Source organism: Opisthorchis viverrini (assembly GCF_000715545.1).
Source record: "Opisthorchis viverrini unplaced genomic scaffold opera_v5_316, whole genome shotgun sequence".
In the NCBI taxonomy this organism is placed as follows: Eukaryota; Metazoa; Platyhelminthes; class Trematoda; order Opisthorchiida; family Opisthorchiidae; genus Opisthorchis; species Opisthorchis viverrini.
The window spans coordinates 151,120-178,094 of NW_008751971.1; the positions used below are offsets into that span (position 1 = coordinate 151,120).

Sequence of the window (26,975 nt, forward strand, 5' to 3'; positions counted from 1 at the left end):
ATGTGTCACGTGCAGGACACGGGCCAAACGAAGGCATGCCCTGATTGGTCAGAATGCCAGCCAATCCGAGTCAAGCACCTTTGACTCGACGCTTCTCGCCCCCTCACGGAGATTCTGGCACGACCTTGTGGAACACTGTGACTACCCTATAAATACAGTTATACTAATTTCCCTTTGTCTCCATAAAGGGCTGTGTAAAGCTACCGTGCCTTTTGATATACCATAGTGGGCGGAGCAGGAAGCCAAGGGACCGATACAGAGTTGCACTACCGTTCAGCAAGTAACACTGTTAGGAAACGGTGGCCGCGGTGTGTTGAACGTTGCAAACAATGCCGTAAATGAGCGCTTATCCGTGATATGTAGGAAGTTTGTGTTCATTCTGATCGTAAAGGAGAAACAGCGCGCTCGATGACTCGGGACAAGTGTCTCGCTTCTGTTGCTACCGGAAATGTAGAAAGTCATTCCATGAGTGCCATTGCAGGCTTTGCAGGAACCAATCAAAAGTTGCTCCTTTAGAGGGCGGCCGCTATAGATGTGGTCTAATTTGTTACCTGTATCACTGATGGCTTGTAGCTGAGAAGCGCGTTGGAATGGACTTGTCGGCGTCGATAGTGGATATTTAATCATCCGTTACAATTGTGCTATTTATCCACTACTGCCATTCGTAAAACAGGTGATTGAGGTAGGAGGGTTTTGGTAGATCTTGAAGTGAGAACTTCAGGCGCAGATCTTATGTACAAAAAGACGCATCTTGAGACGCCGGCCTCCCGCTTGTTAGATAGTTTTTTTTGTAGACTGACGGGGACGCTTGCTTTCCGTCACGCCCCACAGCTGATTCGTAGCTCGTTATCTTAGCAGAGCACTGTCTGGTGAGTAGGAGTTCGATCGAGCTCGAGGTAGCTCAGTAGTTAGAGCGCGAACTTGCCAAAGGTCCATAGTACGAACCCAACCCCGGAATCTCGATTGCTCCTGCCCAGGCTTGGGTAACTGGGCGACATGGCTCAAGTGGTTAGAGCGCGTGACAGAAAAGGTGCCACAACAGTTACGCAGAGACCAGCCACTGATTCGAAGATATGGGGAATGCTCTCCACGGTGGACGCAGGGTCGACTATGTCAAACAAGAGACACGTAAGATCATAAGCATAGCCGCGAAAGTGAACCAACTTCAGACAGACTGTGGCTCGGTGAGGGGACCACATCGAATGAGACACCGGACAGCCGTGACACACCTCCCAAATGGAGGGTACCATATCCCAGCTCGGTATGTACACAGCGCCGGCGACGGACTGAAATGCGACAGCAACTCCCTGAGTCGTCACAGTGGAGTCCAAAGCAGCAGTCGGTTGAACAGCTGATTATTTTTATATTAGGAGTTCGGCAGTTCGAATCCGTTCCAATACGTCTTAATGTTCGTTTCGTGTGTACTGGGACTAGCCATTTCAAGTGGACAATCGTTTGGGGCTTTGGTGAGATGACTTCACTGCACTAACAGCCACCAGTGCCCCAAGGACCACACATTTTGAACGTGGTAGTAACAGTAAGATAATGAAATGCAAGAAATCGCTCCACCCATCAGTATTTTGTACTCAAACTACACTGTTTTGTCCAACGGCACTTTTGTATAAGGCCGTTGTCCCAGTGTTTCTGTTGTGGAATCTCACTTTTCATGTGACACGAAATTACTGTTGTGGTAAAGACAGAAACTCAGTGACCCATCACTTCAACAAAAGATTGTCGCCTATCGTTTGAGTCTTACAGGTTTCCAGCTCATCATCGTCATGCTGCCATAATGTATTTAAACTCCTCCCACACCTAATCGTTTCCTTCATCCATACTCTGTAGATTTGTGATACATACCCAACCGTACTTTCCGTCCCGGCCACCGTATCAAGGGCGATGTTACATGCAAGTGCCCGCTTTCGAAGTCGTGGTCGTTTCCCCGTACTAACTTACCTGCATCCCAATGGTCAGGTAAGTCACCACTATTCATGCTGGGCCTCGCAAACCATAGGCTCATTAAGAGCTATTCTAGTTTAAAGAAAACTTCCTCAGTTTTTATCATCGGTGAACGAAACTGCGGCAGCTATAACCAGTGTACGACGAGTACGTGGTTCTTACAGCTGACAATGATGTTGACAGTTGGCCTGCAGGGCTTTGATCGTAACCCCAACTGTTGTCCTTTACTTTATACTCCATCTCACCGTCAATGCATTCAACCTCTGTTCCTCTTTTAGTCCGCTCTGTGTCGTTCTAGTCAACCTCTTGCGGGTTTCGCTTCAAAGTGCATCGATGATCAGCTGTTGCTGGAAGCCATTCGCCTAGCTAACCCCAACCAATCGCCTCTGTACGTGGTAGACGCTCGACCGGCATTGAACGCTCTAACCAACCGTGCACAAGGAAAAGGCTATGAAGATGTCACGGTGTACCGAAATATCGTCATTCAGTTTTTTGATATCGAAAATATTCATGTTGTTCGAGGTTCATTGGAGAAATTATTGAAAGGTAACGGGCCAGTGCCACAATATCCTTTGTCGCTGGTTCTCAAGGTTTCCCCGCAAGTTCCATCACATCACTTTTTTCTGATCTCCTTTCCATTACCTCTGTTATGACTACTACTGATTAGGCTTTTTGGTTTTATGCTGTTCACACAGAAGTATGCTCAACTGCACTGGTCCCGGATAATTGGATGGTTCCTAGTGAAATTGCGGAATTCGCCAAAGGTTACCATTTAAAGCAACCATAAACCTTAGCAAGCTGTGGTGAATGCACCACTGTTCACGGGTTAAAAGGATGCAACAAATAGGTTTGAGGCGTTTGCTTTCATAATACGCCCTTTGAGGCGTCTACCCCGACGTATGCAATCATTGCCCTTTGTGAACTGCTAGCTAAAGAATGTACGTTAACCATCTGTGGGGTGCTGTCTGTGGATCCCTGCCTCATGTTCAGAAGGAGTAAATCTCGACTCCTTCCTTCTTACCCGACTACTTGTACCATCGAAGTCTTCCTAAAATCAATTCACACAGGCACATTGTCCTCCGTTATAGCGTCGTGGACCTTCATGTCTACTTACCTCAGGAGTTGAGCACTTGGAAGAGGCCGCATTGCTCACACTTACCGTTCGTCTGGTTGTAATTATTAATTTTCGATATAGTTTTCTCTTGGAAGGGAGAAGCGAGAATGTAAGTCAAACCAAACGGGTATGTTCCAGGCCATGCAGCGAACTCTCCGTGGGGCTTACATACTAGTATTTCCAATCTCGAAGCTTGATTTGAACCAAAGGAGAAGCTAATGGACCGTAAACAATAATGGCATCGCATCGATTTATTGGTAGCTCGAATGAGTTTACTGACTGTTGTTCAGGTAGATGACTATTAACCCGTTCGCCGAGTCTGGGGCAGCTACCTGGCAGACGTTCCCTCCCCAATGAGGAAAGGCACCGTCATTTAGCGGTTGATGTGGTCCCATCGATGACGCGTGCAACCTAATTTCCAAGCTCAGCAACAACAGCAACGACCATCTTATCAAAAACCGGAGATATGGTCACCATAAATGTGTGACCAACCACCATTTTCGAGTGCTTATACATCTTTTGGCAGATTTGGCTTTCGGAAGTCATTGCTTTCACACAGGAGATGTTACAAGAGCGGCATTATACACTGGTGGTACTAGCTTGCGAAGATTTTCAGGAAACAGCTCATACCGAGAAACTCTGGTGACCTATCGATGCCATAGGTTAACCAATCATATTGGAACTCACCTGCCACGATCTCATGTGATTTTTTTCGCTCATGGCCGTTAATTCACTATCAGTGGCGAGCATGCTGTCACGTCCTAGCCCGACTGTTTTACAAACTTTGTTTCTCAGTGTGCTGGGCTTTGTGTTTGATGAGATCCGTAAGGAAACCGGACCAGTTCTGCTCGTGGTGTCTGATACTATCCTCATCAAATCTATCTCCGTGGTGTTTGAAGCTGTGAGCACCTTGTCCTTGATTGTTTTTAATGGAGACTCAAAGCATTTTGCACCAAATCTTTAGTCTCTTACTTTATCTCTAATCCAACATGTATCTTTCCCTAAATGTCAGTGTTCAATCATGACCCGTCAGTGTCGATGATGTTCATTTTTTTTAGGTACTACCAATGCATACAGTTACTAATCACTTTACCTGCCCCCACGCTTTTGGAACATACACCCTAAAGTAATGGAATCCATCACAACTTCCTTATTCGGTCTTCACTCCCTTATCTCCAGTCATTCAAGAGCCGGCCCTGAGTGTGGATGCTTACATCTCAGGCCTGGATAAAGCCGGTTGGTTTCGTCACCTACGTGCGATTCTTGAGGCGGCATTCTTTGTTGCTGCACGGTTGAACGAGGGAAGTTCCGTGCTGGTGCACTGCTCGGATGGTTGGGATCGTACTGCGCAGGTCTGCGCTCTGGCCCAAATCATCCTCGATCCTTACTACCGAACCATTGCGGGTCTGGAGGTAGGTTTTTCTCCACCTAGTTGCAGTTCCGTGTTCACGTTTTCGTTTCACGGAAAGCCGATGTTCTGCTTGTTGTTGTTGGTGTTGTCGTTGTTTGGCTGATCCAAGTCTAATCCAAGTTCGTCAACCAGAACCAGTCGAGGAAACCTTAGTTAAAATATGGCCATACCTTCAATCACCATGTGAATGCTGAATGCGAAAGAAAATAGGTGGCCTGATTCTCGCAGCCAGCTATAGATGATTGAGGCAATCTGTTGAATCCTAATGAGGGCGAAAAGTATATATTGGCTGTACTCTTGAGGAACTGACCACATCTGCAATCTACCAACAGAAAAACCCTTTTGTCCAGATGAGTGCAGACTGCCATCTACGGTTGTTCTGTCTCCAGAAGAAGCGCTTATAAGAAAACACACCATTTCTCCGTTCCTCTGAGGCTTCTGTGAACTATGAGGCCCTTACTGAAGCGACCCTTCAAGTGGTATTTTTGAAGACGATACTCGTAGACTTGTTCAGTTAACGTGTTGACTTCCAACCACTCTTGGACTTATCGCAAACAAACCGCTGATTTCAGTCCGTCATCGCCTTATCGCTGGTATACGTGAACTAAACTTCTTCGTATTCAACCGTTCCGGTTCATGAGAAAGCTCAAAAGAAATCTTGGTTTTCTGACAAGAATCTAACAATGGTCACCATGCAGTTGGGTTAAGATGTTCGCCGGAGTTTGCTTGCCACACTTCGGATCTCATACCCCTCAGATCACCTTCACTTCACACCCCTAGCCTTAATTCCAGACAGTAGTATTCCTCTCTGGTCATCCCAGAGGTTTTTTGAGACACCCTATGGAAAACTGTGAGTTGTTTTCTACTTGTTGGTAATCTGGAGCGTATTCTAGTTTGCAGTGCTAACGTCTACATGTCTCGTAGGCCGACACCCTACAAAATATAATATAGTCGTCTTAATTTTCATATGATTTCGAACAACTGGTTTTCCATTCCATTCTACTCGTAACTATCCCCTCAATTGTATTCCAAAGTATAATGATTCAGAAAGAAGCATTGTTTTAGTCTCTGATAATCGATTATCAGTGTTTCTTTCTGTCTATATTTCACATTAGGCCTTGATCAAGAAAGAGTGGTTGGCGTTCGGACACAAATTCTCCCACAGAAATGCTCTCACCACTACTTCAGATCCTCGCGAAGCGTCGCCCATTTTCACACTATTCTTGGATTGTGTTCGCCACTTGTGTGAACTGTGTCCCACCAAATTCGAGTACAACTCAGATGTACTATGTCTGTTGCACGACGAGTCCTATGCAGCCGATTTTGGTACTTTTGTCGGATGTAGTGAGAAGGAACGTTGTGATCTCAAGTTAGTGATATGTTTTGTTTCAGGTCATTTGTCGTTCTTGATGTTATACTTTTTCTACGGGTTGTGCCAATCGGTCTTCGAATGAGCAAGCTAGACGGAGTTGGGACCCTTTCATCATTTCGTACAGTCTGGTATATGAACAATTAGATGTACAGCTCAGGCCCATTCAGGTCGTGGGACCCAAGCACGTCATTTATGCTACGGAATTCAAGTAATGGACTCAAAGAGAGACAACCTAAAAGTTGCGTGGACCTGTCTGTGAGATGCTTTCGCCCGTAAGGTCAGCCAGCATGGGATTTCATCGTATAAACTGCGTGACCTAAGCTGAGTGGCGTTCTATCCTGCCCAAGTTACTCAGTCACATTGCTCAGTGTGTTAGTGTCGAAAATTCCATCAGGTTGTCCGCGGGTTCGAAAATTTCTGGAGGACCATGAGGTGGCTACTGTTGGACGGAAGTGAACTGGCGTTATGATGCTTCTCGGATTTTCGGAATGGGTTGACTTCGCTTGCGGAACGAAATGCCTATTTGGAACGTGAAAATCTCATCAGTATCTGAAGAATTAGAGTTTGTCTTCGACAAATACATTCATTTGCGAATTGATTTGTTTTTCACGAGGGACTCAACTGAATCTCTCTTTTATGATATTCTTCAACTGAATGTGATGCACACAGGCCGCCTCATGTTTGAATTGGCACGATATTCGAGATGTCGCAGTACATTTTCATAAAGGTTGACGGTAACTCGGGGAGTCTCAAGATGGGCGAAACTGGTCGTGGGCTATCGAAGAGTTTCCAGCAGCCTTGCGAGTAGTTTCCTTTGTGCCTTTGTGCAACACATTCAGTTGAAGGACATCATAAACGAGAGATTCAGTTGAGTCTCGTCAAAAGCAAATTGATTTTCAAATGAGCGTGCTTGCCGAAATCAGTGCAATTTGGGTGCAATTAGAACATAATAAGGTTGACGGAAACTCGCGGACTGCGCCTACCTGATGAGCTCCAAGAAGGACGAAACTGGTCTTGGGATGTCGAAGATTTTTCAGCAACCTTGTGAGTAGTTCCCTTTATGAAACTAGATTTTGTTTTCTTTGCTTGACAGAGATCAATTCCATCCTCTGGGCAACTGGCTGTTCTCATTTTCACGGGTGACCTACCCGGTTCCAGGAATCCCTTGCGATGGTGCATATCGGGCTATCATGGAAATAGGGTGATGGACTAAATGTCACGAAAATTCCGGGTTTCGTGCCCATTTTACAAGGCTGTCGTGGTAGTTCGTGGGGTATGATTACTTGGAGTCACATAACTATTCAATATCGGGAAAACTCACTACACTAACTCTCAATAGAGTCCACAGCAAGTCTGCCTGTCCACATCTCCAAGGATTTTAGCACTTATCTAGGGGCTAAGCCCAACTCTTCATAGTGTTCCTGATTTTGTTTCCCGGGGAGTGGTTTCCTTAGGAATTTGACTACTCATAAATTTTTTGGGGAAACCCAAATGTTTTAAGGGACACACGTCTGCAAGACGGTTTTTCTAGGGGGTAAGACAAGTCCTCATGTTTTATAGCTCTAGCTAACGTAGTTGCGAATTCTAAATCGATATATGTTAAGCTTTATTTCACATTTCAAGAGAAGGCTGGTGTCAGTAGAACAGTTTGCGAAGGATATGGAAAAAAGTCATTTGTGGCATCTTCACTTTAGGCGATAGGCTGAACATCTTACGAACCTGAATGGAACGTCAACACCAGCTCGCCACCAGCAACAGAAGTCCAACACGATATAGCATTTCTCCAGCACGACAATGGAACCCGTCCCCGATGGTTTGCACCCTAGGGCACATGGGGTTTTTCGCTTTAAGTCCCAAAATTATATTTTTCTCATGCTGGCCTCTTCAGGAAGACCATCATGTTAAGAGGTACTTCCTCCTTGAATACCTCACTTAGGCAACGAAATACTTAGGTGCTACTTTGCTGGAAGTGAAGCAGTGAAGCATCGGTGTTGAACACTGATGTCATGCTGTCGATGATGATGATGATGACTTTGCTGGAACTTCGTTTTTTGTCGGGAAGTGTCATGATCAGAGAAAGTAACATCATTGTGGACAGTGGTGCTCCACTGCTCTACAAACACAGAGTTCATCTAATTACATTTAAAGCCTTAGAGTGTTAAGAAAAGAAAAGAGTAGGTGAGGGAGGGACCTGGTATCAGCCTGTCGCAAGCATTCTGAGATGCCTACATCTCCGATCAATCAAACAATGTGGAAAGAACCGATAACATGAATGCTATTGACATCGATTAGCCGCCATCTCCTGCAATGTCTCCAGCCAAGCGCACGAAGGGTTACGGAGATCCCATCCTGAAAGGTGGAACGCACCAACTATACACCAAACTCTTCTTAATATCTTTCACATGCACTGCGAAGTTATAAATTGTCCACCTCGAGATTTGCGCCATTCTGAACGAAACATAGAGAGCAACAGTCGTCTCGGCAGACGATGTTTTCGCATGTGTAGCACATGGCAAAGCCACCGCAGCTAATAGTACTGAATGTTTCTCACTACTGAAGTAACTACTGTACAACCAAGTTTCCCAGTTACCTCGTTATGAATTGTTTGACGTCGAAATTGGATCCACTAGACTAAGTTCATGTTTGCACGTTTTCTTTATATTCGTTCTCAGGATACCCGTAACTACCTATTCTATATGGCCGCTGATCTCACAAAAGCGAGGGGAATTCATGAACCCGTATTATGCCCATTCGGAACACTATACCCGTCGGAGTTCTCTAGGTACTGGTAACTGCGCATTGGCCAATAATGCGAATGACGGTTGGATCCCGACCGGGATCGAATTGACTTGCACCGGAGAGACAAATAACAGCCACCGCCATGCCGTGGACATGCTCCCATCGTTCGTTCTTGCCCCTCAGCTGTTCCGGTAAGTCTGGTTAGTGTGTTGTTAATCCCGTGTGTAGCGTTTGTCAGGTCAATTGATACTCTCATTCCTCAGCTGATCCTTGTCGATAGTATAGTAGTACTGTTGTAACATGGGTGGGGAGCCGTGTGCTCATTGCTTGATGTGCACAATCTGGCCAGCTGATGTGTCTACCCATCCATATATAAGGTTCATACAACGAACCCAGAGTAACCCGGGAAATACATGTTACGTTGTTCGGCCGCATACGTCAGCCAAGACCAGTACTTGCTTGCGCATGCAAGCACACGGTAACTTGTTTTGATTTCAGTGTGACACTATACGGATTGTTCCATGAGAGATCCCTTAAAAATACTCACTTCTAGATTGTTGATAGTTTGGGGAGTTTTGGAAATTTCGATGAAGTTTTTCCCCTGTAAGTGAAGATAATCTATGCTGAAAAACGGAGGGGTACTGTACAGCTGTTTCATTCTTATTTGTAATCATCGGCCGAACGGCTAAGTATCCCAACCACTAGCAGGGAGGTCGCGAATTCCAGACTTCCTGGGATTTCGTGAGATTCGCACTGCTGATAATTCCTAATCTGGATGAAACAGCTGTACAGTGTTACTCGGCTTCTCAGCGTAGATTAGTGTCACTCGCAGGACAAAACCTCCTTCTATAGTTGCTCCACAACAACTTTCTCCGTCAGCGATGATTTGTGCAATCCGACATCGAGAACTACTCCCCTTCGCGCACAGACAGCAGACTCTTATGTGTTTTTATACCTGGTCGAGTGTGGTTTGCTGTGACTTGCATCTACCCCATACAGCCACCTATGCAATTGCTCACTTTGCGTAATGAACCCATCTACTAGGGCCTGTTTACGTGCTTGTATCAGAATTCTACGTACTGACCTCCTAGCTACTGTGTTGTACTGCAGTTCGCACAGCGAATGGCTTGATAACCCTGCTCGAAATCTAGTTTTCTTTTTCGTACGGGACCCTGTTTGCGTACGACAGCTGCCTCAGCGAGCAAGCCAAATCGGGTAAGTGGGATAGAGTAAACTGATAATGGGCACTGTATGATAGGTGCGGTACCATGTGTGTTCAACGACCTCATATTGTTGTTAGTGTCATAAGCTCGAAATGGCCCAGTTGTTAAGCCGCGAATTTACTGACTGAAAGATCCGTGATTTGGAGCCAAACTCTGCGTCTTGACTGTTTCTGTCTAGACCTGACAGTATCTCAGCCCTCGTGCTTCCCTCGGGTGTTATCGGAGATAGGCACCGTAAGGGCGTTACGATGGTACCCTGCAAAACCATACTTGAGCACGTGTAAAAAACGGCGCTGGGTATATCAGTGGCTTTTAGTTCCAACAAAACCCTATAAAACTGTCAACATACTACTACTCTCTGGATAGCTGCAATCATGGGAATGAATAGTTCTCCCACAGGACCCTATAATACCAAGGCAAGAGTATTTCGTTAGAGCATATGATTTGATGCCTTGTTTGATTAAGAAATAACAGTCTGGGTCTTCACTTGATACACCATAACCATACAGTCGTTCGTTCAGCTGTGGCACACTTCCATTGCCTAACTGCCATGCCGCCAGAAGGAAGCACGAGGGCTGGGATACTACCAGGTTGCCCAAGCATAGACAGGCGAAGCCGACAGACAGAGGTCGGGTTTGAACCATGGGCCTTCAGGTCAGTAAATTCGCGCTCTAACCACTGAGCCATCTCGCCCAATACAATACACAATGTGCAATACACTTAGCAAATTCTGGGGTCACCCCAGGCTCACGTAGGCGATGAAACTGCCGAAGACTAACGCCTTTGTCTTTTTGGAGTAACGTAAAGTTTTCGACATCAATTTCTATCACTAACTAGCTTTCTAGCACCATAAAGACAGGTTTAATCACTTGCTTCAGCAGACTCTGCAGCTCATTGGCCGGGTACTCATTTTGGTATACCTTTTCGTGTCGTTAGCATGAGCCGAAGTTGATTGTTTTCGAACCACAAATGCTGGCTCCGTGAACACAATGTATCTTCAATCTGATTTCACGATTCTACACGATGAATATTATATTTCCTTTGCTTCCCTCCAGTCTTTGGCATGGGTTATTTCTTCGTTGGGAGTGGCGTTTGCCCAAACCGGATCGCCTGTACGTGGAAACAATGTCAGACTTCATACGCGGCAAACACACTCTCACATCCCATCGACGTCTTCTAGAAGCGAGGATACATCAACTTTGCCGACTCCTTGGACGGTCTCCGGATGACTATACTTTATCGCCTCCTCCAGACTTGACTAGCGGAGAGGAGAATGATTTGGTAAGTCTGACGGTCTTCTTTATGGGGAGTCTAAACCGTGTGGATCGTTGTATCTCTGTATCGCGGTCAGCGGTGAGTAGTCATCATCATCATCAACGACAGCATGACTTTGGTCAGTTCATCCAAGAATACTTGCGCCTTCTCCTCCTCTTCGAGTGAGTAGGTATCCGGAGGATGATCGATAGGAAGTTCCCGTCAACACCAACCAAGCCAATCAAGCTCCTCTTCCATATAGTTGTGATCAAGTTCAAACGCACTAATCCACTTGCAATATCGGCTATCCTGCGATTAGTTGATTCACGATGCTGTAATGAAGTGAAGCCATTTCACGCTCATGCTTTTACCTGTGTTGCATATAGCCAAACGTGTTGGATTTTCAATCGCAGACGTCCAGAGCTTCGAAAATTGCAAACCGTTATAAAAATAAACGATCATGGCTAGGCAGATTGCGGTTCGTCATCTCAGTATCTGAATGTACCCCTGTGCTCTCACGTGACCTTGGACCTGGATAACAGGGGGGAGGAAAAGGCCGTCATTGAAAGTGCATCATCGGAAAAAGTTGAAATCCTAAATGCCCGAACTGGCAACCTCTAGGTTCCTTGAATGGCCCATTGGTGCAGGGAACTGATAGGCACTTTTGCGTGTGTAGGCTAGCAGTGTCCCTTCATGCATCATGGCAATGGCCACCGTGGTGTATTTACATCACGACTGTTTGTATTCACTCAGTCAAATGTGTCACCTCTTTGTGTTGATCATCACATTGACCGTCAGCGTGTGTCGGTCAGAGGCGCTGTGCGCTAATATGCCCTTGTTAGCTGACATTCCGAAGTTCTGACTTCTTTGACACAGACCCATTACCTCCGTTTAGTTGCGCCCTCGTGGTAACCAGATTTAAGCTGGTAAATACAATATTTGCGTTTTTACAGAACTTCGATGTGTTGCAAGCGCCGTGCCTCGGACAACCAGACCATTCCAGTGACGATGCGGCAAACAACGGTACCGGTGAGTTTTCATTTTCACGATTGTCTTTGGATATCAGTCGGTCTGGCGGGATTTTGTTTTTTTTCGTCTGTTCTGCACTTTACTGTGATATGACATTGGACATTCCCGAAGTCCCGTTTCTTGTAGGCGTGTTGGTCTAATTCTTTTGATACGAATTATTACGGACTTTTATTTTCCGATTGGACGAACAGTGGAGTCATGCATTATCAACAATCATGTGACAGTCTACCAGTTTGTTGACAGTAATAACTTCAAGCACTAGACTTGGTTATAACCGTCAGTCGTTTAGTCTGCTCTCTCGCAGTTCACCAGATCAGGTTCATGGACGTGTGTCGTAGACCTCAATACAGACCTCAGGACACTCCAGTTTAATTTCGGTCCGACTGCCTCACAATATGTCCCCCTCTCCGGTTTTATCCCACTGCATTTCCAACGGTTCATTATTGTATTGTATGCATGGACGATTGGTCGAGTTTTCCCTATTCCCATAAACTGGTACGCTGTATTGCATTCATCGTGAATAGGACTGTTTCACGGTTGGTTTGGAACGTATCGCTTATTCCCCAAAGACGTCTTTCTCACCTCTCATTCCAGTCGCAGTTGACAACAAAGAACACACCGATGAGCCTGAAGATGATCTGGCCTCTATTCCCGTTCCATCCATTCAACAGATCCAAGCTGAGTTGAACTCAGTGAGCGTTGATTGGACAAACTTACTACGAAGAGATATTCCTTGTACCAGTTGTGGTACCTTGCTGGTTCTCGTAGATAGCATGGTCAGTGGAATTCGTTTCGGTTTCTCATCAATCATTTTACTCTTATACTCATATTTACACGGTCACATACAGACGTACTTGAGCCATATCTTGAAGTAGCCATCCAACAGTCGCCTTGTAAATTCCCCGACCTTCTCCGGATCAATGGAGTGCGTGGACTTTTGTTATCTTGGTCTTACTCCCGCTAATAATCTGACGAACCAAAATCCTTTTAGTATAGAGGTTGTGGAGTTTTGAACAGACCTGGGAGGTGAACCTTTAGGCTGAGAAACCAAACTGAATGGTTGCAGTGTGTTCCGTACGTGTGTACGACGATCGAACACCTGGTGTTTATTAACGTCGGTCTGAGCAGCTTTCCAAGATGTCGAGCTTGTCGATATTAGTAGCACCTAGTTTTCGCTAACCTTTTGTACATTCCTTATAAAGCTCTCTAAACCAAGCCCTTTCTAAGCCAGTCTACCAGGTATAGTGTATTTGCATCATACATTTCACTTTGTTTACTGACAGCTGCTACACAAGAAAAGTTGTCCGGCAAAACGTTTACGTTTTGCATCAGTTACGGATCCCTTTGACAAGTGGTTCATGTTAGTCGGAAGGCGTGTTGTTTATTTCGTGTAATAGATCGATATTCCATGGTACTTTTAGAGTGTGTTTCATCCCGATTATAACGCTCATCTGGCTACACAATACTCTGTAGATGAGTGAGTAGTAATCATCATCTCACTTTTGTCCCTCCATTACTTGCCGTCAGGCTCACTGCCATCGATGTGGGACGAGTGTCTGTTCCCGCTGCATTGTATCCAGGCCTCGGAACATTCCAGGTCTGTGGTCACCGCTTCTGAGGACAGCTTGGCTGTGTGAGCGATGCTCCACCGACCCCATTATTGCCAAAGCGAAACATTTCACCCAAACCACCATCCCATCACTCCCTGAGTCCCTTGGAGAGAACTTCCATCCACTGCATTGATATCAGCGGATTGTTTCGGTTTTTCCTCATTTCCTCTCGTTGGCCTAAATTCAGGGGTGATTCTTATTCGTCTTTCATATATTTGTATACATTGTCTACAAACTTTTCTTACCTATCCATAATGCGGACCATTTTCTTCCGGTTCTTTACCGTCTTCCCAAATACTCAGTTAACACGGACAGTAGGTATTGTTTGATACCCGGCGAGCGTTATCATTTTCTCTCCTTCCAGTGCATGCTTTCTCACCGGTAGCCGTCAAACTCAGCTGATTCGATTCATCATTCATTTGTTCTCTATTTCTGCGGTTCGTTTCTATGTTTATCTTCTCTATTCAACACATCAAGCGAAGTCTTTCCTTCCTCCGTGATCGTCTGCCCCGTCTGGCAACTTTTTGAACTTGTTCCTCCTAATGCGAAACTGATTCATACTCGTCCTCAAGATTTTTCAAATTGGCTAATCCGGGTCACCGTCTTCTACATATCACGATTGGCGCGGTACTCAAGCCGGGCTAATGGATCCGATTTATAGGGGAAACTGGTCGCCTTCAATGCAAGCGCCAAAGTCTGGTAGTGATAAGAATGACCAAACCTGATTCTCTGTGTTCGACTCTACTTCCGGCGGTATTTTGTAAGTAGTGCAAGTTTTCGGACTTTATCCCGTGAAGCAAAGCATACAAGCGCTTAAAAGTCCAGAAGCAACACAACCGTTTCGTTTTCAGGAACCCTCCATTCAGAAAAGAAAACTTGTCACTTCACATCGGCGCTCCTCTGAGCAGTTGACAGCATAAACTATTTGGCTGAAGAGCGAAAGAATGGTGACACATTTTGTTCAGGCCCAAAGTATCTACCCTGCGTACCAATCATTAGTAACTGAATGAAGCAGCCTTTTCGCTGCTCATCTTCCATCCTGTTTGGGTTTCCAAAAGTGGTTTATCTGTCGCGTCTTTGATTATTCTGTTGACTTCTTGATTTCTGTCACGCAAATAAGTCACCCTCCACCACAGGCGGCAGCTACACCACAGGCATATGTTTGCCTGATGTATGGAAAAAGTGAGGTCTTCGAGAAAATCTACAAAGGAGTGTGAGTTAACTGAAATCGCCAGTAGGTAGATAACAATCACCACGAGTACAGCTCAGACCCAGTTGTTAGCATTCTTCAGTCAGCCGCGCCAGACGTGTTGACAGAGATTCGAGATCTTGGAAACGACGTGAGAAATTATTCTTGGCTCGAAAGAATGTACCTAAAGTACAGAATGAGTTCAGCAAAATGTCGTTCTACAATCACGAATAGAAGAAAGTGATGTTCAGGTTGAACGGAAAGTGCACGCGAAACGGTGCAGATAATTTGGTTTGTTAGTGGTTTGGTATGCGGAATTCACAATAACCGAACGCAAGATACAGGATCTTGTTTAATATGAGATTCTACTTCCGCTGCAGATAACCATGTGGTAAGCCCAGACAGAGACAGCACTACTGGCTCCTACACCAGGAAGCTGAAAAATCATCTCTCTTTCCGCTGTTCTCTGAAAATCAAGCGAACGAATCAAGTCCAGAACAACGCCCTTACCTGTAATGCCCTAGAAAAAATTGTCGCTTCCCTCTGGGACACCTGATTTCCAAGCTGTTCTGGACCCAGGTGATTATAAACCTGTTCGGTAGCTTATCGAACATGATGACAACATCTGTGTACAACTGTAAGATCCGGACGGTTGTGGATCTCACAGGACCATTGCGACTATTTGATTATACGCAGTTCGTAGCCAGTAGTCAATGGGAGCAGACAGACGTGGGGCAGCAGATGATATATTGAGGACTGACAGGAATTGGTTCTACAGACAAACGGATTAGTAAGCATCATGAATTAAGCAAACGTACAATCAACAATGACGCAATCAGCAGGAGCGGGAAGTAGTCACTGACGCAGCAGGGATTTCTAAAGGTAACAGCAAGTAAGTACCAAGCGATGTACTAACATACATATAGGGACAGTCTGACAGTGTGAGTTGGCCGTAACGGCGCAGGAGTCAGTACGTTCGGGATGTGAGGGACTGTCTTTCGGTCGGCGTCGACGCAGCCGCTCGTGTCGCGTGACAGGTCAGAGCGCGCGGTTTCGTCCGTTTAGAGCAAATCTTGGCAACGGCTATCTGGCACATGCAGTACATAAGCAATAAAAATAATCGTCGAGGTGGTGTAGTTGGTGGCGCGTTCGCCTACTGTCCGGAGGCTCTGGGTTCGATAAACGGTAGGTTCACCTTTCCGTCGGAGTGGACGCTCGAAAATAGGTGCAATCCAGACGAACTTGCAAGCAATGACGGACGGGCAAAATAAGTATTGACATCAGTCACTGAGGAATTAGCGGACCTTGGGTAGGGACGAGACAGGGGGAAAAAGAACAACAAGGAAACAAAACGGGGTCATAATAAACAGGCCTAAGTCATCTTACTCATGAGTAGTCAGAAAACAAAGAAAGTTACCCTTGTTCACCGTTGAATCACAGGGAGAATCAACAACAACCAAAGAGGCCATTCAATAGCACAGAGGTGGAAAGTGTGGAAAAAATTCTGGATTGTCGATTGGACGTGTAGACTGACATTGAAGGAAATTACTTACTCTGAAGTATACCGATTTCTGACTCGACTTGTAGTGAGCCTGGTAGTGTTTAACTCCCCTTCAGCATTCATGATGATGTCTCAGGGCTACAGCCCATGCGGTATAAATTCAGCCATCGGCCACCCTGAAGGAGATGCATTGAAAACTCGAATGCTCCAAGCTGAATGTACGAGATAATGGCCTTGTTTCGTGTGGTCACAGTTGACCGAGCTTCCACGATTACCCCAATTGTTTAAACTCACACATCAAGTTTAGCATGGAAACAGAGTCCACCTCGGGCACATTACCCTTTCTGGACTGTATAACACATAAGATTGGCGGCAAATTAAGAACTATTATCTACCAGAACCTAACAGACACAGGAACCGTCTTAAGCTACCCAAAACCCGTGTACGCCATCTTCGGTGTTTCGTCGCGTCAGAGCGCTGTGCACAGAAGAGATCGACCGAACGGCAACTCAAATCGAGATTTCCAACAGACTTCAAGAGTTTTATAAAGCGTCAACTGAGAAAGATATTGGCTCCAGTATTTAGACCCAGTAAGGAATGGATTAGCACAACAGTCATTCCACATAAAGCAGGAACATCGGAGGTTATTCGAAGACTGTTGAACTTAGCCAGCATTCCAGTAGCTTTCCAGAAGGGAAAGACGCTACACTCAGTTTCGGTGCAAGTGGAAGATCCTTTACCGCTTCAAAGTACTAGGGAGTGCGTGTATAAAATTAACTGCAACGATTGCACTAAGGTTTACATAGGACAAAATGCCAGGGAATTAGTGAGCATAAAAGGAGGATAAACAAACCACCAAGGAATGCGGAAGAATTCCCAATGCTGGCCAAAGACCTCGCGATGGCAGCACATGCGCTAGATACAGGACATGGAATAGATCTGGAGAGCGTTGAAGTTTTAAGAGGGGGACTGCGATTCCCACCACAGCGGCTGATAACCGAGACGATGGACATTACTAAGCATCGCAGCGTGAATAGAATCGAGGGTGTGGAACTGGCGGGCGTATGGAAAGCGGTCTTAGATAAGCCGAGTTGTCACGTGACTGTGTGGTTATCAATACACGTAGAATCATTAGCAAAAACTGGGGTGAGGGTGGAAATCCCAACCCGACCAAAGGTCACAGCATCTCTCTTATGCAACTATCTTAGCACTGGCTGATCCACACAGACGGACAGAAGGTTCAAAGGACGTTCAAGAGGGATCATCAATTGAACCGAACCAGAAGAACTAGACCCTAGGCTGGACCCAAACCCCCATCGATCCAACACTTGTTCACCCACCGTAACAAACTAAAAATCCCTCGGTTGACACCCAACAGAGATCTAGCTTGACTTAGCTGATTGGTCCTCCTTCCGCCTTAATTCTCGATCAACCTCAGAACCTGGTCACTTGGCCTGACGAGGCTTCTGGGTTAAAAGCGAAACGTTACAAACGTTGCAATATATCTACCGATTGTCACCAAACTTTTCTGAAAGTCATTAGCTTTGTTTTCTGGCTAATCTAGGTCAATAACTCTCGGCACTGGCTATAGGTGGTAAGCACATGACACGATTTCACTTCTAACATGTGACTGACAGCCACCAAAACCGAACGCGCACTTGCAACAGATGACCTCAGACAAATTGTCTGAGGTCTCACCTCACAAAACCATCCAATTTGTTTCGATTTCTTTTAAATGCGGTTCCGAATTATTACTTTTGTAGGTCAGAATCCAGACCATTATGTGACAGAATAGGCTTTCAGCTTCAGGCACTGTCGTTTGATCGATATAACTTCTTGCAAGGTCATGTTTTGTTTGTCAGTCGGTGTTCATCCACTGAGTGCAGGTTGTGCACTGACTAGCCACACTGTATGATTGTTTGTAAGATAGGTATTTGGTGTTCTAGGAGTCAAACTGGTACGGTGATTAGCTTTTGACAGCCACCGGCTTGTTGTAGAAACACAGCGTTCTGTATTTCGTCGACAGCAGAGCTGTGAAAAGCACGTCCTACCAAACTGAAGCTGGCATACTTGCGTTTACAAATTCTAGACATGCTACTGGTGATTGTGTGAGTAGCTGGTTACAACAGTTCGGTTATCAGTTTGTGGTGAAAAGTACGCGGCAAGCACTGTCCCGTTTACCACCAGCATAATAATAAATAACAATGATTATTCTGCTGTAACACCCTTTCGGCACCTGTCTGCTGAAGGAAGCACGAAGGCTGGGATACCGCCGACATTAGCAGTCGAAGTGCAGACGTTGGGTTCGAATCACGGACCTTCCGGTCTGTAAATTCGCACCTTAGTCACTGAGCTAGCTTACCAAACTAACAAGTAGCCTGGAAGGCAGAACTGACGCACGACCTTTTTTCCTAATCACATTGCTCCTCCGATCGATACTCAATAGATCCTAGTCGAAAGATGTTTCAAGGTTTCGGGTTTCTTAAACCAGAATACAGTCAGATGGAAAAGAAACGTGGCACAACACCAGGATCAGAATTCCGGCACGAGACAACATGATGTCACTCCGGACTCAGTATCATAACCAACTCTCCTCATTTTGAACGCAGGTCTTGTCAATAATAGAGGTTCTTCTTCGAAGGGGAATGTTGCTCTATGTAAGCCGTTCGGTAATATTATAAGGAATAGAAATGAATGCATATTCTCCGGCTGGAATAAGAGCGTTTCCGAGGGATTTGCAGTCTGCCAAACTATTCGTAGCTTGAATGAGAAAAGCTTGTTTGTCGATTCTGTCTGTTACATGTAAAGAGTTCATCACCAATTTAGGAGACATCACCAGTGCACAATTTGGTAAACCCTGGTGGTGTTTATACAGTTGCCAAGGTGACGCACCGTCTATGTTAGCTACAACGCAACGGAAACTGCTAATCGACCAATGAAAATACGAAGGGGCGTGTATTCAGCTGAACAATCAGAAGAGGGGTAGAGGTAAGCTATTGAAGCCATTTAATAGCATGCAGTAAAGGAAATAGTAATCCAGTCGTGCACTAGTGAGGACTTTTGGATTGGTGACCATATGCCTCCAAACAGTTGTCAAGTCCACTAACTGGTTATCAGGTAGTCTTTGGTATGTTCGCTGAGCTCGACGATGGCCCGCAAATGTTTCGTCACCATTCGAGGAGACGTGGTTGTGTGAATAACTTCGCGCTGTCTTTCAGCATCTATACGATGTTTATGGAGTGCGATTTATAAGTTCTTATTAAGTTTTAAACCGGAAAGTGTCATTTGCCCGCGTAGTTTTTTGTCCACCTATGCACCCCAGTCCTTTTCCACCACACATGCAAACGTTGTTGGTTCATTTGACTATCATTCCTCACACAAGAAGCACTGAAAGTGTAGTTCTTGCGGGTGATATCAGCTACTTGGAGTCACATTTCGGTGGCCAGTTCGGGGTCGATGCTCGTTGCAAAGATAACGGAGATCAAACCCTCCAATTGTGTGCTGATCATGAACTGTTTTTTGGCCAGTACGAACTTTTAGCATTAAGGTTCGTTTCGCGTAACCTGGCGGCCATCAACTGCAAATCAACTATGGACCCAGTTGGATCACGTGGCCACCAGCCACCGATGGAGAGCTACAGTGCAAGACTGCCGATCTTTCTTGAACAAACAACTTATTTCCTGATTAAGCCATGGTGTGTGCACGCCTGAGAGTTCACTTCAATTCAGATCTTCACAAGTGAACACAAAGGATACCGACCAACTATCTTCGAAGATCTACCATAGCTCAGAATTATCAATCTGAGCTAGCCCAACAACTCTCCGCAGTGAACAAATACTGCGTTGGCAGTGAGTACATGCATGAAGTATGGCAAAATATGGAGGGAGCTATTTTCATCGCCCGCCGGGAGAAGAAATAAAATACGAAATATCCGTACTGAAACGCTAGAAGGCACCAAGACCATACAGTTTGTGTGCAGTCCTGTTCAAAGAAGGTCGAGGGTCCATGTTTGCCCAGCTAACTTACGGATTAAAGAGAACGTGCCTGCAGAATTGGGCATGTTGACAGATATTCCTATCGTCTGAAGGGGTGCGCAGATGCAGTGTGGAAACCGACGTGGCATCAGCCTGGTAGCTGTGTCATCGACGGTGCTCTCTGGTCTTATCCTTCGACGTTTGGTTGAACACGGGGAGAGAGATCCGTAAAAACTACGTTGGGTTCCGTCCTGCAAGAGGATGCATTGATCACAGCTTCACCTCCGACGGATTCTGGAACACTGTGTTCAGCGACCAACAGTGGTTGTGTTCCTTGACTTGACTTTGAGGGCCGTCAGGCACTATGGAAGTGTTTGCAAAGCAAATGTGTCCCCCATAAATTCCTGACCCTCGTCCTTAAGGCGCTGTACACAAACTCCCTTGGCCGCGCTTCACACCTGCAAAGTGTAAAGTGCTACTGCAAGACTGGGTGAGCCTGCGGTGAGACTGCGGATGAGCCTATTGAGCTAGTAGACAAATTTCTCTACCTGGACATTTGTATCAGTCCTGGTGGTCTCGTGAAAGATGATATTTTCATCCGAATTGGGAAGGCTAGAACCTGCAGTGTCGGTGTAGCATTAGCTTAGCTGTTGAAGGTTGTGTTCATTACGCTACACTCTGAGAACGTCAAAAGGCTTTCAGTGTTTGACGACCGATGTATTGGGAACATTGCTGGAGCCTTATGGGTACACCGGATCAGTAACGCTGAAGTATGTCGAATGGTTTTCGCAAAAACAACTCAACCGCGATAGATGAACTGATCACATTGCAGAGGTGGCGCTGACCTTATAAAGTGCTCCGTATGACAGTCGACCGATTTCCTTGGGAGGTTCTTTTCGTACAACCACATGATAGGTAGAAACGAGAAAGGGGGAGCTCAAACAATGACTTGTCAGCAAAGTATGGAAGCCCTTACCAGCAAACTCAGCTGCACTGGTCATTGCCGTCTCCATGGCTGGAGCCCAGAGACAGGACACATTGATGGTCATAGATACAATTATATCAGCTCCCGCCTCCAATGCGCAGCTACCTACCCCACCTCCCCAAACCATCGGTGAACGGAACTGTGGCAGCTAAGAATATTGCACGACAAGTACGCGGTTCTTCCAGGTGATAATGATGGTGATTAGACAGCGCGTTGAATAGACACACTCGTTTTTGCAGGACTACATGTTATATTCCTTTGTTCGCCCTCAATGCTACGAACTGAGCTCAGACATCTAGGTCAAACAGCTAGCTCTATCATTCAGCTTCGTCAAACATCGGTTACCAATGATGTTTCCTTTATCATGATTTCGGCCCTAGTCACATTTACATTGGAATACTCCAGACCAATGGGCACATTATTCTGTTCACAGTATATGAAAGTGGCTGCGGCAAGTCCAAACCGACATGGACCGTGGGTAAGTGCAGGGCATCCGGCGCTAGGTGACGCCTTCAGCGTTAACCTGGTTGGCATGCATACTACGTAAGCTGAAGCGCTTTCTGCCAAAGACACGCTTTCTACTTCAAGCCACTGTCAGTGAAAAGTTCTTGAGGGAAAGCGCAAGACGTGGCCACATGTTATTAGTACTTTGAAGCCTATAGGTGTCTTGTAGCCTCCTAGGTACAGTCCATGTGCTCTTCTCTGCAAGTATTGAAACTCCGTGAAGGAGGTGGCATAAAGATGAGCTCCAAGTTGTGAGTTCCTGGTTTTGAAAATCACATGTTCCCGGCTTTCGAGCGTTCTCCTGTAAGGGCATAGGTCCCAAATCCTAACCTTTCTTTCAATCTGTGTTGTTTGGTGGCAGTCGAACATGCGTATCTACTGGAAGGAACATTCTGTACTAAACTCAGAACCCATTGTTTCAGCAGGACAGGACAATCCACCGCATTTGAAACCCAAAACTACGGTAGCCACCGCTACCATAACTAGTGATCTTGTGCTGCAACACACTCAGTCACCATAAATGTAAGGAGATCCATTGCAATAAACCTAGTCTCATATACAATGAGATTGAGACAGCTTTTACTGTGTCATGCAGATTATCGCCATATACGCATAGGTTTGCTATAAGATGGAACATCTATACATGGTGTAACACAGAACTACCTTGGATGATTCAACCCGCCCCTGCTAGTCACTGAAACTACGCACACGGTTTTACATGCGCGTCCGTAGCCCAGTAACTGGCGATAGGAAACGAGTCTGTATCAGCTGAACGGAGTTCAGCCTATGCATAATGCATTACGGATTAATCAGACCGCGGGTCAAAAGGAAAGATACAGCTGCCTAATACTACTTGGGGATGCAAAAATGGTGTGTAACTACAAATGAGCTGTCAGAGAAACAAGCGATTTTCCTCTAGCCTTGTTCAATGAAATCGACCGAGGCCTAGGAACGGTGGGTTCTCACTTCTTAGGTCAGTGGGGTCACAGACCTCGGAATTGCACGTGGATACCGTTGTGATTTGGAGTTTAATTTTATGCTACTCGTGAGTAGCACGATCATCTTCATTCCAGCGGGTCAGGTAGGCTCCCTGGTCAACGAGGCTGTTCTGCTGGACACCACGAAAACAGCCAAGAGACATACCACTGTAGCAGAGCAAGTTCCCTGTGGTTTTGAAATTTTTCTCTCAAGTTTCACAACGAAAGGCAAAGTATCTTACGCGTTCGAAAATCAAAAGACTCCCCAATCTGCCCTCTACGGAAATTTTGGGGGCATCAGATGCGTTGTATAATGTGACAACGTACAAAACTTACTCCATTGAAAGTTGCACAATGACTCATCCGCAATACACATCGTGTCAAACCCACATGACTTCCCTGCTAGGCCGTAATAAACCTTTTGCCTATTGGCTCAAAATATTAGGGCTTTTTTACCTACAGACCACCTTCCATGTGGTCCTTCACTTGAATGTGAGCAGTTGGATTGATACTGGGGTGGAATGAATAAAAAGTGCGTGTGATGGAAGTTAACCAAAATGATTGAAGTTTCAGAATCTTCGTTAATCCCACGACGGGGAGCGAATCAGCTACACCTGAATGTAACCCTAATCAAAGTCTGAAATTCGTTCAAGAATTCCGAGCGACTCGGAATGACAGGAAAACTGTCCGGAAAGCGAACATATACATTGATTTTCAGGGAACCCGAACAACTCGATACTAAACAGGGTACGATGTCTACTTCATATTGGTAATCGGATAAGTAGTGAATCCTGTGGATGGTCATACACAACTCTGTGACCATTGTAGAGCAGTTATTTGAAGGTTGAAAATAAGTCCAACACCAAATGTAACCGATTGGTCGCAGATGTCGGGAAGTGAAAGTTTTCAAATCTTACTCTCCCGCTTGTTTGGTTACACTGAAATTTGACAAAAGATCACTTATCCTGGACCAAACACTTCCGTAAGAGTAGGATGAGTGGTGACTGGTAGCTCTTTCATAGGGTTTGGAAAGACAGGATTGCTACAAGTTCAATAGCTAATCACAGATCAATCAGTCTGTCAACATACGCCTGTGTTCTTCTCGTGAGGAAAGGATTTTGGTTTAAAATGTGGTTCCCTTTTTCGTATACGCTTCAACGTATACGCTTCAAGGTCTAGGTGAACACCGTATATACATTCTTATCTAAGAATGAAGATCCTTTCATTGTAGTGTCTACAGTGGGGCGAGATGGTTCAATTGGCTAGAGCGCGAATTTACTGGCCGGAAGGTCCGTGGTTAGAACTCGACCTCTGCCTCCCTACTTCCCCTGCCTAGACTTGGGCGATCTGGCAGTATCCCAGCCCTCTTGCTTCCTTTAGGTAGCATGGCAGCTAGGCACCGGAAGGGCGTTACAGCTCAACGATTTATTTATTATATTTTAGTGTCTACAGTGACGTTCCTTTCGGTCGTGTTTAGGAGCAATATCCCAACAAAAGAAACCATACTGCAGACGAGCACTAAAGTCCACTTTTTAAAAAGCCTTCTAAAACTACACCACTGAAACCCCACCTCCGTTGAGCTCCACTCATAGCACAATAGCTGACCTATGTATTCGGCATACATCAAAAGTACGGAACACAAGATTCCTATTCAGCCCCCGTACAGGCCTAATCGCTAACCTTATACTTGAATGCAGTGAAGTAGAGGACTACGTCCAGTGGGTGCACTCAAACAAAGTTGTAATGAGCCAAGAACGGATAACGGGATAACAACCAACTGCTGCCGCTGCTACTGGGTTCATTTAAGCCCTTTTAAACAAAACCTGATAGCTGAGTGTCGGTAAAGTTCGTAAGCATTTGTTTACACCATGGGACGTACTATCCTAACGCATTGGATAGCGCTGATGAATTGAGCACAAAAGTGAACGCGAAAATTCAATACTCATAAAAGTTTATTGATCTGATATGTATATCCTCCAATCATCTGATGTGTGTGTGTGTGACAAAATGTGATCCAGCTTGAAAACCCGAGTCATTCAGCTTATTTGACAGAAACGGAATGCGGAGAGCTCGCGATAGAAATAGAACACAAATAAGTAGAAGCCAAAAATAAAAACAGCTGGTAGTTTCCAAATGCTCATCATTCTACCTGTATTATAGTTTGCATGCTTAAGAGGAAACCACAGAGAAGAAGAAAATTTTACCATCCCTGGAAACACTTTCCACACTATGGAATGACTTGTAAAGAAGCTGTTGTGGACTCCGCAGTGAAGTAGTCACTCTTGGAAAGCCTTTTTTGGGTACGCTGCTATGTATGGTTTGACTTTCGAAACCTCGAGAGAGAGAGATTAGGATAATCCGGAGGATTATATCAGAAATCTCTATGAACTTTTGTATGGTTTCATACAAATCTCTCGACTTACAGGGTTGATATCACTTTGGGGTGACGAGTTTCGAGTAACTGAAGGTTGCAATCGATTCTCAAAGAGAGGATAGAACGGTCTGTTGTAACCATCGCGGAATCATTCTTATATGTATTTATGCCTCCCTCTCTGCGATTACGTTTAAATAGAACACAGAATACATGCATAAGGCCAAGTGAAGGGTGGTTCCTTTCCGGAAGACACTGTGTAAACTCAAAGATAATTGCAGCGTGAAACCCATGCAGCCTACCAAAGGGTGTTTCGACGACCTTCGAAAGGACCCGGTTAATTCTCAGTTACTGTAGATGATCCTCTCAGCTGACTGTGTTCCTGACAAACGTCATTAGGACCTACTACACTAAATGGTGTCCCTCTATACTGCGAGGAGACTACAGAGTTAGAAATCAAGCCCATTTTCAAGGATACTCGTCACCCTTGTAGCCACTTAGTCAATTGAACGGGTATTCATTGGATAATGTGACGACCAAAACTTGGATAGCTGACCCCGAATACGTCCATGACATTGTTCCGCTGGGTGATGAAGAATCACAGCGTGTGTTGCATTGTCTAATTCACTTTGCAACATGCGTGGGATTGGAAATTAGTACGCTGCATGGACGCACCTTTTCCCGGCCCTTTAAAATAAGGGGTGAAGTAATCCAGCATGCTGCCAATTCCACATTTATTTTGGTTTCACCATTTCACCCATACAACGGACTGAAGAAGAAATTCAAAGGTTTACCAACAGTGCACAGCAAGACTTTACGTAAATGAACATCGCCTTATAGAAAATAACTAGGATAGTTCACGTACGAATATCCTACCCTTCAACCCGAACATTTTCTGGTCCTGATTTAAGCCGGCGAAGCCTGCTACTGTGCGGCTGAAGGTTATCAGAAAGCTAGATTTTTTACCATTGGTTTCTTCGGTGTTTTATGAGAGTCCACTGTTTAGAAGTTCCAGCGATGGAGTCAGAAAGCACCACACCCATCCTAGTTCGTTCAAAGGTGGCGTCTGCAGCTATTTGGGAATCTGTTGAACAGAGACAGTGCTGAAGTAATCAAATAAACGGTGGTCCCTATACTGCCTCAAGGATGGTGTAGTCGCCTCAGGACACAATTGAAAACACGGGCAACAAGGAACAAGTCAATCTTTGTGGTATACGGAGCCTATCACTTGAGTATACATTGAAGCGCCATTTGTGCATTTCTTTCAGCAAATCTCCGTGCATGGATACCGCACAGCCAAGGTACTTTTAAAACTGACAAATCTTTTCTCCAGGGATAGTCGGCTGAAAGTAAAAGCATCAGGAAGGTCAGATTCCTGAAAGTAACCTTAAAACGCCCGAAACCTACTGCCCCACCAGAATCTAAACAGGAAAGCCGACAAGCATGCAGGCCAGTCAACCATTCAATCAATTCAGAAAAAAGCCAATGAGTCCTCACGCACGCCACAGAAGCACGACCGAATGTGATCAGCGTTCGGGCCTTTCATAGAGGCAGGATCGATTTTGATGGGGGTTCACTAACGCCTATCAGACAGCCTGGATCAATGTCAGAGAGCCCCCTATAAATATCGCGCGTCCGTTGTGACTTTTACACTCGCACGCACTTGCTGTTGTGTTTCTTGTCGGTGAATTCTTTTCTGGTACCAGGTACTAGAGAGGGAACAGCAGTTAGATATAAAACTTGGTGCCTCCAGAAATTACTAAACT

At 45.4% G+C, this 26,975-nt stretch overlaps 2 protein-coding genes across 2 annotated transcripts in view; one reads left to right on the forward strand and one right to left on the reverse strand.

Annotated features, from left to right (window-relative positions):
- T265_09881 (hypothetical protein) overlaps positions 1-14,272 on the forward strand; it is a gene marked incomplete at both ends in the record, with an annotated part of 26,117 nt that extends 11,845 nt beyond the window's left edge. Inside the window, 9 exons of the mRNA XM_009176088.1 lie at positions 1,843-1,971; positions 2,235-2,502; positions 4,250-4,482; positions 5,597-5,850; positions 8,526-8,783; positions 10,871-11,096; positions 12,023-12,098; positions 12,693-12,874; positions 13,626-14,272. Of these exons, the coding sequence (XP_009174352.1) occupies positions 1,843-1,971; positions 2,235-2,502; positions 4,250-4,482; positions 5,597-5,850; positions 8,526-8,783; positions 10,871-11,096; positions 12,023-12,098; positions 12,693-12,874; positions 13,626-13,841 (1,842 nt within the window). The remainder of the gene's footprint in view (positions 1-1,842; positions 1,972-2,234; positions 2,503-4,249; positions 4,483-5,596; positions 5,851-8,525; positions 8,784-10,870; positions 11,097-12,022; positions 12,099-12,692; positions 12,875-13,625) is intronic.
- Positions 14,273-14,314: 42 nt separating this feature from the next.
- Positions 14,315-26,975, reverse strand: part of T265_09882 (hypothetical protein) — a gene marked incomplete at both ends in the record, with an annotated part of 88,144 nt that continues 75,483 nt past the window's right edge. The window contains one exon of the mRNA XM_009176089.1: positions 14,315-14,404. Coding sequence (XP_009174353.1) covers positions 14,315-14,404 — 90 coding nt within the window. The remainder of the gene's footprint in view (positions 14,405-26,975) is intronic.